Source organism: Coregonus lavaretus, assembly GCF_964263955.1.
Source record: "Coregonus lavaretus genome assembly, contig: SUPER_35_unloc_1, whole genome shotgun sequence".
Lineage (NCBI taxonomy): Eukaryota > Metazoa > Chordata > Actinopteri > Salmoniformes > Salmonidae > Coregonus > Coregonus lavaretus.
Genome location: NW_028167181.1, coordinates 3,474,158 through 3,494,415, shown reverse-complemented (window position 1 = coordinate 3,494,415; position 20,258 = coordinate 3,474,158). Strand labels below are relative to the sequence as shown.

Below are 20,258 nucleotides of genomic sequence, written 5' to 3'. Positions count from 1 at the left end.
GATTAACATTGCTGCCCCCCCCCCCCCTTCAGCTTCAGAGCTTCAGTTCTCAGAGGGAGTCAACAGTAGGAGTAAGAGCTAATTTGTCATCCGCAGGGCACTTATCTCTGACAGTCTGAGAGGAACCACTGCTCTCTCTGGCTGAGTTAGCCGAACAGTCTGAGAGGAACCTCTGCTCTCTCTGGCTGAGTTAGCCCAACAGTCTGAGAGCAACCTCTGCTCTCTCTGGCTGAGTTAGCCCGACAGTCTGAGAGCAACCTCTGCTCTCTCTGGCTGAGTTAGCCCAACAGTCTGAGAGTAACCTCTGCTCTCTCTGGCTGAGTTAGCCCGACAGTCTGAGAGCAACCTCTGCTCTCTCTGGCTGAGTTAGCCCGACAGTCTGAGAGGAACCTCTGCTCTCTCTGGCTGAGTTAGCCCAACAGCTGTAGATGCAGTGTGACAGAGCACAATAACACGCAGTGAGATATTTGTCTCACAGTGAATATATTTTATTGTGCGGCCTAGCCCTGTCACACAGGCTAACACACTTCAATAGCAGTGTTAGGCGACACTGCTCAAAGCAGATGTCTTCATTCCAAACCGCTTTCGCCCCATTGCCTTTGCCGCTGGCTGATGTAAGCAACCAACAATGGCGTCGCTCCATTTGCACATACGCAATGTGTCACCATGAATGAAATCAAAGCCAGCATATTGTCAGCCACCGCTGGATACAAGGAGATTAAGTATGGATGTTGGGCTACATTCTCTCTCGTTCTGCAGCATCTGGAAGTGGTTCCCGCTTGAAACAGAAAACCCAAAACAAGTTAACTGCCTGAACACCTCAGTTAACGCGCTGCGATGGCTTTATAGTCAGCATGACACTATCAGATGTTGGTACTAAGCTGAGACGTGCTGAACACGCCGTGTGACGAGTTGTAAAGAAACCAGCGCCCAGATCAGGACTGTGCCACACGGTTTACCACTGTGCCCGCCGAGCCGCTGAGCCGCCTTCACCACATATGAGCCACAGCCTGGCAGTGGTGGCGCAAGCCTCTTTTTAATCACAAAGCAGCTGGGAAACATAATCAGCCAATCAGTCGTTAGAGATGAGAGTATCTGACCCAATGGGCTTGGAGGATGGTGATTGTGACACCTCCACAGGGTAAGTGGGGTGAGTGAGAGAGGACTCTGTGTGTGGAAGAAGGGGTGGCAGGGAATGTCGGAATTAGCAGGCTTCCTACCGGGAAGAGGACGCCAGCAAGTGCGTTACACACACACAACCAAGTAATGACAGGAAGAGAAGGGGAGATTGGGTGTCAGGGAACACCCACGGTGCAATAGAGAGAGGAGAAGGAGAGCCTCCCTTGCTCCCTCCCTCTGGCAGCATTGTGTCTGAGCGGGTCGTCTTAATTGTCACCGGGGGGGGGGGGGGGGATCGGCCGGGCCGGCAGAAGGAACCACAGAACATTACAATCAAAGCATGTGGCAGCTAGGGGAGCCAGGCAAAGATAAAACCCTTATCTTCCCCTCTCAGTGAGTCTCACTCCAGCCCCCCCCCCCCCTCCCCTGAGGCTCCTGGGTGTTCTATCTGTATAGAAGGAGCTATGTCCTGTTGATGCAGCGAGTAAACACCTCAGCCCCCCCTGGTAGCCCCCCCTGGTCCCCTGGTGCTGGGGGCCCCGTGTGGCCAGAGCCTTGTAGCAGCCAACAGCCAACATCACATAATAGGACTCTAGGGGGGCCTGCAGGCCAGTCTGCCGGGGCTCAAGCCACTCTCTAATTGTCATAATGATTGTTTTATCCGCTAGCAGTTAGGTTTAATGATGATAAGACAGCAGGAGGGTCGTCCTGGGCTCCCTGTGGGCCTGTTTGCATGTCCATTCGCTGGGGGTCCGCTTCCCTCCCTGTAATCTCTGCTGTCCTCTTTCTAAAGGAACGGCGGGAGGCATGCGTGATAGATAAACTTCCTGTCCAAAAAGTGTGCCCCCTCCTCCTCCTCTTCCCCATTTCCCTATCTCTGGACACTATCAGTTCACTTTCAAATAAATAAACTACAGCTATTGCCTTGGATACGGATAAACATCATCAGGGGCCGTATGTATTAAGAGTTGCCTTTTAGCTCACAATGAATTTGATTACATGGACATGAGGGAAGATGATCCTAGATCAGATCCTACTCTGAGACACTTGATACATACAGCTCTAGATGAGCTCTGTGAGCAGGGCTGGGGTCAATTCCATTTAAAATCCAGTCAATTCAGAAAAGAAAAAACACATTCCAATTCCATTTCCAAATGTTCTTAATTGAAAGCATGGAAGAGAATTGGAATTTCAGTGTACTTCCTGAATTGCCTAGAACTGAAATGGAATTGACCCCAAACCTGTCTGTGACACATAGCTAACCGTCAGTGGCAGAAGTGGATGTCTCCATGTAAAGTTGTGTGGTAAATGCTGGTAAGAGCTACGATAGCTTTAACAGGTCCTAGCAGGTGAGAAATTGAAACTGAACCTGAAATGACATGGTAAATTATAGGCCATTTCAAAAGCTTAACAATCGTTCACAGCTATAAAGATGATGTTTCCAACTACTGGTCCTGGACCTGACGCTGCATGTCTATGGCACAGACACACTACTGAGGTTAAAAATGATGCCTACATGGAACACCGCTCCACTACGCCAATCCCCTCCCGGGCTTCCAAGACGACGTCGATGAAAAAAAGACAACTTCCTATTCAACTGTTGCCCAGAGGCTCTGCCAACACAAAGCTACGGAGGAGTGGGCGGGCGGTGATGATTGTATTTCTTGTTGATTGGCTCTCGTGGATGTGCTGCTCCTCTCCTCTCTTTCTCCTCTTCTCTCTTTCTCCTCTCCTCTCTTTCTCCTCTTCTCTCTTTCTCCTCTCCTCTCTTTCTCCTCTCCTCTCTTTCTCCTCTTCTCTCTTTCTCCTCTCCTCTCTTTCTCCTCTCCTCTCTTTCTCCTCTTCTCTCTTTCTCCTCTCCTCTCTTTCTCCTCTCCTCTCTTTCTCCTCTCCTCTCTTTCTCCTCTCCTCTCTTTCTCCTCTTCTCACGTAGAAGGTGCCAAACCAAACGGCAGTATAACATATCTTTCCGGGGGGAGGCCAGCCAACCGAGCCCCAGCTCCAGGGTCCTCTCTCCTCTTCTCCTCTCCTCCCCTGTTCTCTGGAAGTTAGGACTTCCATGATGGTGGGAGGTCAGAACAAACCAGACTGAGTGAGTGAGTAAATGTCAGATAGGTGCTAATTCTTTTCAGAAGTACCAGACATGCCAATGGTTTCCTGTCTCAAGGAAACTGCAGCGGAGAGGGACGGGTGACGAGTACTTCTCCTGTGTGTGTGTGTGTGTGTGTGTGTGTGTGTGTGTGTGTGTGTGTGTGCACTGTGAACACAGTTCATCTCCTCAGACCCCTCGTTATTAGAATGGTCTCGACAGACACCAGATGTTTCTTTAGCGACTGAGGGCGGAGAGAGCGAGAGAGAGAGAGAGAAAGAGAGAGAGAGAGAGAGAGAGCGAGAGAGAGAGAGAGAGAGAGAGAGAGAGAGAGAGAGAGAGAGAGAGAGAGAGAGAGAGAGAGAGAGAGAGAGAGAGAGAGAGAGAGAGAGAGAGAGAGAGAGAGAGAGAGAGAGAGAGAGAGAGAGAGAGAGAGAGAGAGAGAGAGAGAGAGAAAGGGAGAGAGAGAGAGAGAGAGTGCAGACAGGGTTGACCACTAAAAGACAGATACAGCTGGTCTTCCACTATTGTGAGAGGGGCTATTGCTGTGTGAAATCATATCATACGACACCATTTATCAAAATAAAGTATTGGCCAGTGACGTCTTAGTCTAATAGTTTTTCATCTTGTGGGATTGTACAGTGCTAACCTATATGGAAACAGCTTGGTGGGGGAGAGTACAGGGTAACACTTAAAAAGCCATTCATCCACCTTGTATGAATTAGCAGCACATTAGCAATGTTTTCAACGTGTGTGCTAAGCTCATTGAAAGATAACAACGTGTGAGTTAGCCGCGTTAGGGCAATTAATAAATAGCTGATGGTTTTGTTTAATTGTTTAATGAAGTGTTAGACTGGCGAGCACACCACTTTTAGTGGGGGTTAAGTCTGGAAGGAAGGGTCTTGGTTGGTCAGAATGATCAGACAAGAGAGGTAGGTCTTAGAAGTAGAACTGTTTGAGGAGTGTTCAAATCTGTGTTCCACTCTCTCTCCCTCTCCCCTATGTTTGTAACACAGAAATAAAACCACTTAAGTGTTGCTGTCCCTCTGTGTCTGCTCCCTACATTGATAGTTAACCGTTTTGGTGTTAAAACTGGTGTTAAGGTGCATTTATATTCGGGAGACACGGCGCGACTAAGTACCATCGCTTATATGTGAATTAGAGTTTGGAGCAGTCTTGAAGTGCCCCTATGGGTCCTGGTCAAAAGTAGTGCACTATGTAGGGAATAGGGTGTCATTTGGGATGCATCTTGTGTTCCTCACTGACCTTGAGTCCAGTCTGCACCAGCTTGTGGATGTCAAGGAAAGGCTCTTTCAGCAGTTCCATGTTATGGGTCAGCACCCGAACGAAGCCCTCCTTCTCCAGGACAAAGAGGCGCTGGGATCCGTCCCCACAGTGCACCACGGCCACTGGCTGCCTCAGCCCACTCAACACCTCCTGGGCACAGTAGCAGTTGTGCTTGTGCTTCCTGGGCGACCAGAGGAGGAACAAAAGGTCAAGGGTCGCCGACGGATAATCCCGTTGAAAGAGGAAAGGAAGGAGGGAGAGAGAGAGAGAGAGAGAGAGAGAGAGAGAGAGAGAGAAATACACCCCACAACATACATACACTGATTGAGTTGACTTGACAGTAAGTTAATACCAGTGATTTACAAAGTAAGAGTGAAGCAATAGCATGACACTAGGGGAAGGGTTGAGTAAGTGTTTAGACACTTCCATAGGCAGTGAGTTTGATTCATGTGCATTGGGCATACATACAGTGGGGAAAAAAAGTATTTAGTCAGCCACCAATTGTGCAAGTTCTCCGACTTAAAAAGATGAGAGAGGCCTGTAATTTTCATCATAGGTACACGTCAACTATGACAGACAAATTGAGAAAAAAAAATCCAGAAAATCCCATTGTAGGATTTTTAATGAATTTATTTGCAAATTATGGTGGAAAATAAGTATTTGGTCACCTACAAACAAGCAAGATTTCTGGCTCTCACAGACCTGTAACTTCTTCTTTAAGAGGCTCCTCTGTCCTCCACTCGTTACCTGTATTAATGGCACCTGTTTGAACTTGTTATCAGTATAAAAGACACCTGTCCACAACCTCAAACAGTCACACTCCAAACTCCACAATGGCCAAGACCAAAGAGCTGTCAAAGGACACCAAAAACAAAATTGTAGACCTGCACCAGGCTGGAAAGACTGAATCTGCAATAGGTAAGCAGCTTGGTTTGAAGAAATCAACTGTGGGAGCAATTATTAGGAAATGGAAGACATACAAGACCACTGATAATCTCCCTCGATCTGGGGCTCCACGCAAGATCTCACCCCTTGGGGTCAAAATGATCACAAGAACGGTGAGCAAAAATCCCAGAACCACACGGGGGGACCTAGTGAATGACCTGCAGAGAGCTGGGACCAAAGTAACAAAGCCTACCATCAGTAACACACTACGCCGCCAGGGACTCAAATCCTGCAGTGCGAGACGTGTCCCCCTGCTTAAGCCAGTACATGTCCAGGCCCGTCTGAAGTGCATTTGGATGATCCAGAAGAGGATTGGGAGAATGTCATATGGTCAGATGAAACCAAACTATAACTTTTTGGTAAAAACTCAACTCGTCATGTTTGGAGGACAAAGAATGCTGAGTTGCATCCAAAGAACACCATACCTACTGTGAAGCATGGGGTTGGAAACATCATGCTTTGGGGCTGTTTTTCTGCAAAGGGACCAGGACGACTGATCCGTGTAAAGGAAAGAATGAATGGGGCCATGTATCGTGAGATTTTGAGTGAAACCCTCCATCCATCAGCAAGGGCATTGAAGATGAAATGTGTCTGGGTCTTTCAGCATGACAATGATCCCAAACACACCGCCCGGGCAACGAAGGAGTGGCTTCGTAAGAAGCATTTCAAGGTCCTGGAGTGGCCTAGCCAGTCTCCAGATCTCAACCCCATAGAAAATCTTTGGAGGGAGTTGAAAGTCTGTGTTGCCCAGCGACAGCCCCAAAACATCACTGCTCTAGAGGAGATCTGCATGGAGGAATGGGCCAAAATACCAGCAACAGTGTGTGAAAACCTTGTGAAGACTTACAGAAAACGTTTGACCTGTGTCATTGCCAACAAAGGGTATATAACAAAGTATTGAGAAACTTTTGTTATTGACCAAATACTTATTTTCCACCATCATATGCCAATAAATTCATTAAAAATCCTACAATGTGATTTTCTGGTTAAAAAAATTCTCATTTTGTCTGTCATAGTTGACGTGTACCTATGATGAAAATTACAGGCCTCTCTCATCTTTTTAAGTGGGAGAACTTGCACAATTGGTGGCTGACTAAATACTTTTTTTCCCCACTGTACATACATATGTCACTCCACGGGTGAATTTAGTGGAGCAATGCTTAAATGGGGGATGAGGGGTCTCAAGCTGTGCAACAAGTGTTGCGTAAACCACAGTTCACATTTGATGTGGGAAACAGAACATTCAAACTCCATTATACAACATCGCAACAGCTAGCTAACACATGAGGGCGGTGACGCTGATTTTCGCTCCTCACACACTTGTTTCAAGACATTCCCAATCGCCGGGCAGAATTTACCATTGAGAGTCTGAGGGAGGGATGGACATTCATTGGAGGAAAAAGGGTGTCAGTTCAGTTATCTCGCCCTGTCAGTTTCCTGTCTGGTGCTATGATGTCATGGTGACGCATTTGTCAAGTTCATACACACAGCAGATGTGCTACCTCTCTCTCTCTCTGCCTCTCTCTCTCTCTCTCTCTCTCTCGCTCCCTGGCTCTCTCTCTCTCTGCCTCTCTTTCTTGCTCCCTGGCTCTCTCGCTCTCTGCCTCTCTCTCGCTCCCTGGCTTTCTCTCTCTCTGCCTCTCTCTCTCACTCCCTGGCTCTCTCTCTCTCTCGCTGCCTCTATCTCGCTCCCTGGCTCTCTCTCTCTGCCTCTCTCTCTCGCCCTCAGGCCAGTTTTGAAGTGGGAGGTCTGATTAAGACTTATGATGTTAGATGACATGGGTGGTTAAAACCTGGCCCTCTCTCCTTGCTCATCATCTCTTGGCCGGCCCCAGGCAGAAGATGAGGAGGGGAGAGTCAGCTCACCAAGACTCCCTTTAGATGAGCGGCTGCCAACAGAAGCTCTATATCTCTCCTCGGCCATCCCGGTCATCCATTCTAGAGAGCAGTGCAATTACAATTACAATTACAGTGCTCTTTAGCATAGCAAGGGGTCATTACTAGAAACGACTAGAGTAGTACCCCATCAACCCCAGGAATGCAGACAGCACTTAGCTAGACCTCATAGACAGACAGCATCAGCATAGTTTCTCTGGTCTGGTCCGGTCTGTTCTGGTCTGGTCCGGCTCGAGAGAGCAGGACGGTCAGTCGGTCACTTGTCCAGCAGTAGTGTTCTCACCTCGCATCAGGGGGGCTTGATGGCACCCTATTCCCTATATGGTGTACTGCTTTTCACCAGGGCCCATAGGACTCTGGTCATGGTCAAAAGCAGTGCACTACGTAGGGAATAGGGTGCCATTTGTGACGCAGCTGGGGAGCTCAGAGGCTCTCTCTCCACCGGAGCAGACAAAAGGTGAAAGTTTGTCTATGACGTACAGCCGCTAGCTAGCAGTGAGGGAGGAATGGCCTGCAGCCCTGAACTGACGCAGGGTAAGCATTTCCATTGTGTGGCCAAAGCCTGGCTCAATGCACCCTGAACAAATGGCAGGCTTTGGTGATGACTGGGGAGATGGGTGATGGGTAAAGAGGGTGGGTGGGGCGGAGGGGGGGGGGGTCATCCAGGCGTGGCATTGGCATGTCTCCCATGACCCTGGTTCATAGTACATATCGCCTGGGGTGAGACCGGTGGTGGTGGCCAGTCAAAGTGGCACACTGGGTTCAGAGTGTGGAGGTGCCACAATACACACTAAGGCCTCTCTTCCTCAACTCACTGAAAGCCTCCTTTTTGGATGGTTCACTCAATATTTAAAAAGCGTACCTTAAATGTACTCTTCCTAAGGTATACAAGTAAAAGAGATTTTGAAAGTGAAACGTTACAAACCTGTTGATGTCTTCCACTTTCTCATCTCCCAAGTAGTTGGAGTCCTGGCCCCGTGTTTGCTTTCGGTGGAAATCTGGGAAGCACAGGCCTCCGTCCCTCCTTCCGTAGTATTGACAGAACTCATCCACATCGGCTTGGAACAGCTCTGAAAAACACCATGGAAACAAACAACGGCCCTCAGACAAAGACGATTCTAGTCAAGTGACATCACACCTCATTCAAACCATGATGCAACATCATCATCAAACTTACCAGCGAGCTAAAGCTAAATCCACTCGTAGTTAGTTGCCCTTAATTCATGTTTACACAGCTTTAGTTCCTTAAGTCTTCAGACGGTTGTTTGTGAGAGTTGTGCTGAATGGGCCAAACCAAATCCTGGCTAGACCTGGGCTGAACAAGTGAAGAAACACTTGGTGGTAGAATGTGTTAGTAGGCCAGACAGGCCAACTGGGTTAGATCTGACCAGAATGTGTTAGCAGGCCAGACAGGCCAACTGGGTTAGATCTGACCAGAATGTGTTAGCAGGCCAGACAGGCCAACTGGGTTAGATCTGACCAGAATGTGTTAGCAGGCCAGACAGGCCAACTGGGTTAGATCTGACCAGAATGTGTTAGCAGGCCAGACAGGCCAACTGGGTTAGATCTGACCAGAATGTGTTAGCAGGCCAGACAGGCCAACTGGGTTAGATCTGACCAGAATGTGTTAGCAGGCCAGACAGGCCAACTGGGTTAGATCTGACCAGAATGTGTTAGCAGGCCAGACAGGCCAACTGGGTTAGATCTGACCAGAATGTGTTAGCAGGCCAGACAGGCCAACTGGGTTAGATCTGACCAGAATGTGTTAGCAGGCCAGACAGGCCAACTGGGTTAGATCTGACCAGAATGTGTTAGCAGGCCAGACAGGCCAACTGGGTTAGATCTGACCAGAATGTGTTAGCAGGCCAGACAGGCCAACTGGGTTAGATCTGACCAGAATGTGTTAGCAGGCCAGACAGGCCAACTGGGTTAGATCTGACCAGAATGTGTTAGCAGGCCAGACAGGCCAACTGGGTTAGATCTGACCAGAATGTGTTAGCAGGCCAGACAGGCCAACTGGGTTAGATCTGACCAGAATGTGTTAGCAGGCCAGACAGGCCAACTGGGTTAGATCTGACCAGAATGTGTTAGTAGGCCAGACAGGCCAAATGGGTTAGATCTGACCAGAATGTGTTAGCAGGCCAGACAGGCCAACTGGGTTAGATCTGACCAGAATGTGAGGAATATGCTGTTCAGACTGTTTCTCACATCTTCAACTCTGCGGCAGTGCACTACCGAGGCCCCATCCATCTTTACCTTTATCCTTAGATCCCTGTTGCTATTACTGTTTGACCCCTGTTGCTATGGCTCGCACCTCTACCTCACCTGGGTGACTGCTGTGGATACCTAACAGCTTTCCAGATATTTTGAATATTTAAATATAACATAGGCTTAAATTCTGATACAATTAAAGCACTGTTAGGGGCCCGTTCCAAATGGCACCCTATTCCCTATATAGTGCACTACTTTGACCAGTGCCTATTTGGGCCACAGCCTAGATGCTTTCACCCCCCCCCCCCCCCCCCCCCCTTAGCCCCGGCAGGCATATGGGCGCAGCATGTGAAATGTGAGAAACTCTAATTCAACACTGACCATGTTTAATTAACAGCCCAGTCTTCCAAACACTAACTTTCCACATTTTTAGGAGGGTTAGACATACTCTGTCTGCCTCAAAACCCAAATAAAGAAATTATGTTCCCAAATGTTGATTGATTGTGTTCCACTGCTTGCTTGTGCTTTGGGGAAGTTAAAGCAAAAATGCCCCCATCACACGGTTACTTCCCCAGACCACCTTGATTTCTCTTGGAGCTGCTAGTTGTAACACCAGGGTCTGGGGCACAAAGTGATCTGGGAAAATATCCCGATCAGACACAGCAGCCCCAACCCAACCCTGCCTGATTGGCCACCTTCAGAGTCCCACAGTCACAACATTATTCCAAGATTCTAGGAAGCCCCCCCCCCCCCCCCCCTTCTTATTATGCTAGCAGGGCAAAACCACTAACAGGGTGAAAAGAACGCAAGCAAGCGGTGGATCTTAAAAGCCGTGCACGACCTAAAAACAACCGTGACAATATTGTTTCCCTTAACACAACCCTCAGAGGGGCGGAGGAGGAGAGCAAACACAGCAGTGATAAAAACACAAACAGGACTGTCTCTCCCCCTTTCATCTCTCGCTCCGGCCCCCACACATCCCTCCCTCCCTCCATCCCGGCCCCCCCACACCGACCACAAGGCTGACCACACTACCACTGGAGGTGATAGGATATCCCACTAAACATCTAAACACAACACAGAGATCAAACACACTCAGAACACACACTCACACACTCCCAGGCTTATGCCACCCACCTACTTTGTGCCTGCAGTTATCTTAACCATGCTGGTCCCGGGACTTCAGATGCAGAGGGGAGAGGGGGGAGACAGAGGGAGGGAGGGAGGGAGGGAGGGAGGGAGGGGTGGGAGGCCTCTAGGTTAAAGTGAGACTCAGGCCGTAAATGTCTTTATGGAGAAATGAGGGCTAAGTACACAGCCTAATGGGGAGCTGGAGAGAGTTTCACGGGAGCAGGAGGACATTTAAAGAAACAGTAAAGGCTACCGTTCAGGTTTAATACTGTTGGTCAGCACTTTGCATGTGTTGATGCAGAGTTCTGGAAGGGTTCTGAATGTCATCTTTAGTTATTTATACTGTACATGGGCCCAATTTTTTTTTTTGGGTCAGTGCTTTATATTTTAGATTTAATTAAACATGTTCTTAAGAGGCAATAGTGATTACTACAAATGCAAATTTAAGTTGAACAAAAACCCAACGAATTGTTTAAAAAATATAGCTTAAACCCCCCTAAAAAAAGGCCAACGGACACAAATCCAGAAAGGGACTCTTAAATCCATAGGAGGAAAAACCTCTGTCTGTATCCAGAATGATATGTACTTAGAGGGCCATCCAATTTGGACAATTTATGGTTAACTACTTCCATAAACATGTGGCACCGAGCACTACATTCTCTCTCTCTCTCTCTCTCTCTCTCTCTCTCTCTCTCTCTCCCTCCACAATATAGCCCAGTTTTATTGTACTGGCCTGGGGGAAAAAAGAGAGAGAGGGAGAGAGAGAGAGAGGGAGAGGGAGAGGGAGAGGGAGAGGGAGAGGGAGAGGGAGAGGGAGAGAGAAAGAAAGAAAGAGCGAGAGAGAAAGAAAGAGAGACAGAGAAAGAGAGAGAGATAGAGGGAAAAAAACCTCTGTCCACATCCCAGGCAGTGAGCTAGCACTAAAGTTCTACTTCCATCTGGTTATCTTCCTAGACAACCTGGGTGGCCACCCAAAGTACTTGACATCTTGATGCACTTCAGCAGCTTTACATATACACAACCTTTGTAGAAAAATAAATGTGTCATTCGTCACCACATATGCTGATCTGCGTAGAGGGGGAGAAAGGGGGGAGAGGACGGATGGAGGAGGGAAGGTGGGGGTGACTGACTCCTTCTCTGGCTCAAGCTCCTGGTATGAAGCTCTGGGTTTAACTATAAGCTCTCACTGCTGTCTGTCAGCTCACTGGCTGGTGTCTCTCTCTCTCTCTCCATCTCTCTCTCTCTCATTCTCTATGTTGATAGTGCTGGTGGTGGTGTAGAGCCACCACATATGTGTTTGAAACTGTTCTCTGTTCAGCAAATTGCGAGCAGATCTAATCTGCCGCGGCGACACAGATAGGAAGAAGACTTGGCTGGGGCAAGCAGCGGCCGTTTGATCACCAGGAATGTGCACTTCACTGGGAGGCACGGCAGACAGGTAACAGCCCTTCAAAGGCCCTACTTCTGAGGACGGGGATCTTTCAGGGAGGGCGGCCTATCAAGCAGGTCTCCTATCATCTCACAATACCATCATATCCAGGAGGAAACAGTGTGTCATGTCATCTCCATGTCATCTCCTCGCTTATTCCACATCGGGAGGAGACTCCCTCCAGGGCTGGCGTTGCCTTGCCTACGCGTACGGGGGAGCATTTCGAGGGCTGAGGCGAGGTCCGGGTCCAGCGAGGCAGCTCTGATTGTGTTTACGTTCCATCGAATTTATCACCAAGGAAAACAAACTGATGGTGTGAGTGGCGTTTTCTTAAACAGGCCGTAGGTTGTGTGTGTCTGAGGCTGTGTGTGAGGAGCTCCCTTGGTGGCGCGAGGTGTCAGAGCCGGTCATGTCTAGACCGTAGCCAGGGTGCTTATAGCTTACACACCCCAAACAGCACACAGCACGGCACAGCCAGGGGGCTGACGTCAGCCAGGGCAGCTCAGGAGGGCTTGCCAAAGAAGGACGGGGCCAGGGAAGGAAGGGTCATAAAATCAATCATTTTCAGCTCTCTGGCAGATTGTAGGGGCTTTGTTTAGGGCGTGTGGTTACGTGTGTGTGTGTGTGTGTGTGTGTACAATTTATGTCTAAATTCCATAGATTGAGGAAGATATTGAGGAAAACTTTGAGTAAATGTGAGTATAAAGAAGTCATGTTCCTTATAACGCATCTACAACCAGTCGAAGTGTGACTAAAGATTCTCACAATGCTGCCACACTCAGAAATCTATAAAAAATCCACAAGTATTTACACATTTGTACAACTCGGCTAGCGCAAGAAAATAAATCTTGTCCACCTGGTGCAATAAAACAACGTGCTGTGCTGGGTTGGTTTAACATGCAGTCTGAGGGAGAGAGAGAGAGAGAGAGAGAGAGAGAGAGAGAGATAGAGAGAGAGAGAGAGAGAGAGAGAGAGAGAGAGAGAGAGAGAGAGAGAGAGAGAGAGAGAGAGAGAGAGAGAGAGAGAGAGAGAGAGAAGCACAACATCACTGCTCTTGATTGCCAGGTCTAAAGTGTGCAGTCAGACTAATTAACAAAGTGCTGGGCTGACAGCGGCAGTAGGCAACGTCTGCCAGCCAGGGTGGGTAGACTGAGACAGCGACGAGGCTCTCCCAGTGTGTGGGGGCGTGAGGCAGGCAGGCAGGCAGGCAGGCTCAACCACCAAGTGGAGGTGAGGTCAGATGAGGTAAGCTTACATAAATAAATATTCCTTATTGAGTCCTTACGCTCCACTGCTTCTTGCGTAAGTAAAACCAAGCTACCTATATGTTCACCACTGTTTGCTGACTTTGAATTGGGGACCTTGAGGAGACCTGCTCAGAATCATAATATTGCCTTATTCAGACATTAGGCAGTATGTAGTGAGTCAGAGAGAGAGCAGCAGGTGTAGTAGAATGGTTACCTGGTATATCTTAGTAGCTGGTGTAGTAGAATGGTTACCTGGTATATCTTAGTAGCAGGTGTAGTAGAATGGTTACCTGGTATATCTTAGTAGCAGGTGTAGTAGAATGGTTACTTGGTATATCTTAGTAGCAGGTGTAGTAGAATGGTTACCTGGTATATCTTAGTAGCAGGTATAGTAGAATGGTTACCTGGTATATCTTAGTAGCAGGTGTAGTAGAATGGTTACCTGGTATATCTTAGTAGCAGGTGTAGTAGAATGGTTACCTGGTATATCTTAGTAGCAGGTGTAGTAGAATGGTTACCTGGTATATCTTAGTAGCAGGTGTAGTAGAATGGTTACCTGGTATATCTTAGTAGCAGGTGTAGTAGAATGGTTACCTGGTATATCTTAGTAGCAGGTGTAGTAGAATGGTTACCTGGTATATCTTAGTAGCAGGTGTAGTAGAATGGTTACCTGGTATATCTTAGTAGCAGGTGTAGTAGAATGGTTACCTGGTATATCTTAGTAGCAGGTGTAGTAGAATGGTTACCTGGTATATCTTAGTAGCAGGTGTAGTAGAATGGTTACTTGGTATATCTTAGTAGCAGGTGTAGTAGAATGGTTACCTGGTATATCTTAGTAGCTGGTGTAGTAGAATGGTTACCTGGTATATCTTAGTAGCAGGTGTAGTAGAATGGTTACCTGGTATATCTTAGTAGCAGGTGTAGTAGAATGGTTACTTGGTATATCTTAGTAGCAGGTGTAGTAGAATGGTTACCTGGTATATCTTAGTAGCAGGTGTAGTAGAATGGTTACCTGGTATATCTTAGTAGCAGGTGTAGTAGAATGGTTACCTGGTATATCTTAGTAGCAGGTGTAGTAGAATGGTTACCTGGTATATCTTAGTAGCAGGTGTAGTAGAATGGTTACTTGGTATATCTTAGTAGCTGGTGTAGTAGAATGGTTACTTGGTATATCTTAGTAGCTGGTGTAGTAGAATGGTTACCTGGTATATCTTAGTAGCTGGTGTAGTAGAATGGTTACCTGGTATGTGTCCGCGGCAGGTATAGTAAAACTCTCTGCAGTAGTCCTGGCAGAGGCGTGGCAGATGGGGCTCCCTGAGGGGGACCTTGTCCGACTCGGGGGAGTGGAACAGCACTTGGGCGTTGGGCGAACAGTGTGCACACTTGATCTCCTCCAGGAGACGGCTGCACTCTGTGTTATTGGTGGAGAAGATCTGGGGGGAGGGACCACATGCCACAAGGACCAATGATGGATTAGAATACGGACTTAGTGAACATGAATGTGTTTTACACCTCAACATGGCTTGTAATTTGCTGGAATGTCAGCAATATTGTATAATTAAGCAATAAGGCCCAAGGGGGTGTGGTATATGGCCAATATACCACGGCTAAGGGCTGTTCTTAAGCACGACGCAACACAGAGTGCCTGGATACAGCCCTTAGCCGTGGTATATTGTCCATTTACCACAAACCCCCAAGGTGCCTTATTGCTATTATAAACTGGTTACCAACGTAATCAGACAAGTAACAATAAATATTGAGTCATACCCTTGGTATACGGTCTGATATACCACGACTTTCAGCCAATCAGCATTCAGGGCTCGAACAAACCAGTTTATAATAAACATTATTGTAAGACATTAGCATGGAGATGACATAACCTACCTTTAATGATCCACTGCTGCAGCTTTATTTATGGTAAACCTAAAGCCATGTCAAAATCTTCTCCAGATGAACTATGCCCACACCAAAATTACCTTTTAATGTCACTTTTTAAACCCAGATTACGCTGCACTTTCTGAGAAAAAGGTTCTCTCCCTCACGACATGTTTACCTAAGCATACAAACAGTTAAATTCAAATTACATTTCACATGTCAGGGTGGCTGGGGCCAAAATGGATGGAGGCAAATTAGAGGGTTTGAAGCGTTACTTAGGTCACTAAACAAAAGTAAACAAGAGATTTAGACCCCAGAAATTAGCAGGGATTATTTACGTAACAAATTAGGTGTAATAAAACCAAATGTAATCTGTCCTGCATCCAGACATGTGTGCTGCTTAGGCAGCAGGCAGGTAGTGCTTTGCACTGTGTGAGGTCCGTCCGTGTGTAAACACCAATTTAGAGATAGACAGGCACATCATTCCCACACTGGTATCAACAAATTAGCAGTCTGTCCTAGTCAATTAGGCCTGCAGACCCGGGCCCAACATATGGACACCTCCCTCTCTCTCTCTCGCTCTCTCTCTCTCAGTTCAACAACAACCTGACAAGGTCTGGAAGAGAAAGATGTTTCTTAACGATACGGCCACCCTGCAGTCATGTTCGAGACTGTTTTGTGACCACAGGTTGAACACAGGCCCTTTGGTTGTTTTATAGCCCCTCAGGACCACGACTAGAGATGGCTAAAGAATGTTTGTTCTACTCCTCTTATCAGGAACAGTGTAAAACACGGGTGATTAGGACTTGCCAGAAGCACACACAGAGGTTGATAAACCCGGCTATAAACAAGCAATAAATATACTCATAAATATACTAATACTATACTAATAAAAAGTGCAGAGCAGCTAAAAGCCGTTAGCCTTTAGAAGTGTTGACATTTCAGCATTAGGCAAGGTAGGCTCAGCTTGGGCTAAAACCTGGTTGGCCATGTCTCTGTTTTACTGTCTCTCTGTCTCTGTAACTGTAGTGGTCATGTGTGGCTCAGTTGGTAAGAGCTTGACGCCAACAACGGCAGGGACGTGGGTTCAATCCCCGCAGTATACAGATCCTAAAACATATGCACTCACTGTATTTTAAGTCATTTTGGATAACAGTGTCTGCTAAGTGGTATACGTTACTATATTATTACTACTACTAACCCCTCCAAAGCCATGTGTGTACTACCACCGTGGCCATGCCTGCCTGCCCGCCCTCCTGCTCTAAATTGCCCATTGATTCGGCGTGCCATGGGCTGGCACACAGTCCATGGAGAGGAGCATTTGTGGGCTCTCAGCCATACCCTGTGCCCATATGTTGCTGGGATGGGCTCCAATGTTGCCATCACCACAAACCAGAACAAGAGGACCTTTGTTTGTTGTGTTTAGCAGCAAAATTTCACCACCGACTCGCTACTCAAAAGCAGAGAGAGAGAAATTCTCAGTCAGTAGGCTCGATCCCAGTCTGTTCGAGCGCTATTATAGCCTTACTGCGGGAACAGAAACGCAAGGAACACAAGTTTCCGAAGGTAAACAAACCGACCTACACACACGCACAACATCCATCTGTGTGACATACCTTGGCATGTGGGGGGAAATGTGTCGTAACACATCAATAACACAATATTGCCAGCTCACATGGACAGCCCAAATGCAAAATGCCTTTCCATAAGCTCCTTTATGCTGGTCGTTGTCCTTCTCACAGAGACTTGATCAAAAAGCCAATGTGTAAACAGCTCACTGGAGAGGAGCAGCTGTTACAGGAGGACTCATTTCTTTGATAGGATCTGCACAATGGCTTTTGTCAGTGAAATTGCCGGAACAAACATATCAATGCACAAAGGTCACACTTGAAAACATTTGCTTGTCATTCAATCTTAGACAATGTGGGCTGCACAAGCCTCATAAGGTCTCACCATCAGGAATCACAGGGAGAGAGAGAGAGAGAGAGAGAGAGAGAGAGAGAGAGACCACCACACATAGCCCCTTTAGAGAAAAGAGGCCGTGCTGTAGGCAACACTAAGACTGGTGTTAAAAATCTTAAACAAAACACTTGTCCTTTGGGAATAGGTGTAAGTTAGCGAGGGGGGTGGATGGGGGTGAGAGAGGGGAGTGAAGGACAAATAATACCCTCTCAGCAGCCTTAACACTTGGACAGAGCCAAGGGACTGAGGGGGGAGAGTGATGTTCTCCAGCTTCACCCATTAGTGAAACTAACAAACACAATGGTGTTGTTGTTTTCTTTTGCCATAAGCAAAAAGAGCTCTGTGTGTGGGCAGTGTAGTGGGGAGGGGGAGAAGTCGAGGTTATTTTTGTTCCATTCAGGGTTTTTCCTCCTATTTGCATGACTTGATCAAATTAAATGATGCAATATGGCTTTTTGTCACAACACAAAGTGTGATACCACCCAGCCGCATATGTCGACTCGTTGGGAGCGGTTTACATGAGAATAGGGCGAATTCTACCGTGAACTCGACGTAGCCTATGTAGACAGTGTTAAACGTTCGTCCATGCAGTTAAACATGACTATAATTAATAGTATATAACGGGCATCAGCGTAGGCTATGTGCAGCACACGCGCACGTTATGTGCAGGAACTGATTGGAAATAAGAAAAACATAATAACATGCAACATTGTTGCAAAAGACATTCTAAGCGCGCTGACAAACAAGCCACGCGTGAGCATAACTGCAGTGTGGGATGCAAAGAAAAACTTTGCAGAATTTAACGATAGTCGACGGTGCTGACTCACTTGGACTGCGCTCGTGTGGTGTTATTTTGTAGCGCTGGGATGAACGTAAAAGGTTATACCATAACCATGGTAACACTGTAACGTTTTGGACACGCTCGAGACCAACAAACAGGAGGCTTATATAATTTCCCACTTTTAAACTGCATAGTTAGCCGAGAAATTATGTTAATTTGTTTTTACAATTTTATGGATTTTCTACATATTTAATGTGACAGACCAAGAAACCTAAAAAAAAGCCTAGAGTGGCTGGACAACGCCAGAATTTGTAAGTAGGCTATGGTTGAATTTTCCCCTCACAGTCCCACCTCCCTCATATATCGTTAATTCTACTACTGTCAACAAACAACAAGTCAAAAAGGCACACAACGCAGTAAATACATTCCCCGGGGCGTTTGGCATTAGCCTACAGACAGCTCTCACAATGAAAGAATGCAACGAGCCCAACATACCCTGGCATCCCGCCGGTGGACTATCTGATAAGCAGCACGCCTGGTGGGGCAGCATGACACACGAGGGTACAACCTGTGACAAACTTCCCCGCTGCTTGCACCGCTGTCCACTGACAGTTTTCGTTCCCTCTTCTTCAGTCGCTTGGGCATGCTCCCGTCGTAACATCTCCTTCTCCTCGGGCTTATTTCTCCCTTCTCGCCAAATTTCGCATCCCCACATTCCCAAACGTTGACTGCGATAGCCAACACTAGTACAAATTTCAAATGCCTCATATTGAAAAAACGTTGGAACCGAAAGAAATGAGAGCAATCACTGTTGAAAGCAACGGTGCAAACCTACAAAATACTATATTCTCTATATTTATATATGCTGTATCACAGGTAAACGAATATAATACGTTTGTGTAAGAAAGATATATGCACAAAGTAATCAGAATTAAATATTTGCTAAAGAAAAAATAGTTATTTAAGATAAATTAATGGAAGTGCTGGTTATGATGCCATAACACAGAAATAAACATTTTTCTCTCGTAAAGAAAACAAACCAAAGAATAAGCTAACTCTGAGAATAGCAGTAAACTTAATTTGTGTCCTTCCTTATGATTTAAAATCCGTTTCAGCACAGTGCATTGGGTCAAAAAAGTAAGCACAAAATTGTCTCTCACTATATCCTCAGAGCGCTCACATGTTTCCCCTTGCTCATTCCTCCTTCTTTTTAACCAGCGCGCGAGAAGAGGAGCGAGCACAGTGACGTATGACAGCACGAGTGCGCGCACTTGGCTTTACACAACCGAGGAACAGAACGATGAATACCTGGCTGTCAGCACAGGACGGGCTGTCGTAAGTGATAGCCTACAGAATAATTGAAGAGGTGAGATTGAGAAGTCAAGTGCACTAGAGAATACATTCTATAAATTATTCTTTCTAGGATTGTAAAGTCTATTGCATATGTCGTTCCATGTGTATTCTCCATCCCATATCTATAGCACTTACATGATGATATATTTTGGGAACGTGATCCAGATAATGGCATGCATTAGCCAACACTAGGCTGCATGTCTTAATGTAAAAGTAACCACATCAAACCCCCCCACCAATTCTCGGAAACATTTACGTACACTATTGCTATCAGATGAAGTGGTTTGAGCCTAATTTTGGTGGCCAAGGAAGCTGGCTGGCACAACAAGTTTGGAATTCGGAAGTGAGGTCACACCTGAATGATTATTGATACATTGATCCATCAGTCAATATTTTAAGTAATTCGACTTTTCTGATCATTTTAAATCTCAATTTCTTCCTTTGGTTAATGATGAAATGTGAATGAACATGAAAAATACAATGTTTCAGGCTTGAAATGTTGAAGGGTCAAAATGATTGCAAACTAATATTTGTCACCAATCACATGGACACCACATGGCCTGACCTGTTAAAACCGCCTGGCAGCGTTACCCCAACGTCAGCAGTTTGCCGCCTACCCTACGAACTGTAATTAAAGGTATTGCTGTTCCTCTGAAGACCACTGATAAGTCAAAGCCAAACCCAGGACAAATCCTCTTTCATTCGCCTCTCTCTTCAGAGAGATTACACGATAGCAATCCAAAAGGCAAGGGGAATGTCCTGTGGCAATTACAACAAAAAAACTCTGGAAACACACAGAGGGGCTGGAAATCACTTCCATTACCGCACCTGTTCTTCTTTGGGGGTCCGCAGCCTGGCAGGCACTGACCAGAGCCCAGTAGGCTGCTTATCTACAGGAATCTAAAGTGATCCAGAGGAATCCAGCCTGATTTG

General features: G+C 46.7%; 1 protein-coding gene across 1 annotated transcript in view; it reads right to left on the bottom strand.

The window, feature by feature from the left end:
* LOC311109962 (hedgehog-interacting protein-like) overlaps positions 1-19,153 on the bottom strand; it is a 37,916-nt gene extending 18,763 nt beyond the window's left edge. The window contains exons 1-4 of the mRNA XM_084188477.1: positions 18,468-19,153; positions 14,595-14,787; positions 8,262-8,406; positions 4,475-4,676 (exon numbers count right to left, since the gene is read on the bottom strand). Of these exons, the coding sequence (XP_084044603.1) occupies positions 4,475-4,676; positions 8,262-8,406; positions 14,595-14,787; positions 18,468-18,740 (813 nt within the window). The 5' untranslated portion in view covers positions 18,741-19,153. The remainder of the gene's footprint in view (positions 1-4,474; positions 4,677-8,261; positions 8,407-14,594; positions 14,788-18,467) is intronic.
* Between the last annotated feature and the right edge of the window lie 1,105 nt (positions 19,154-20,258).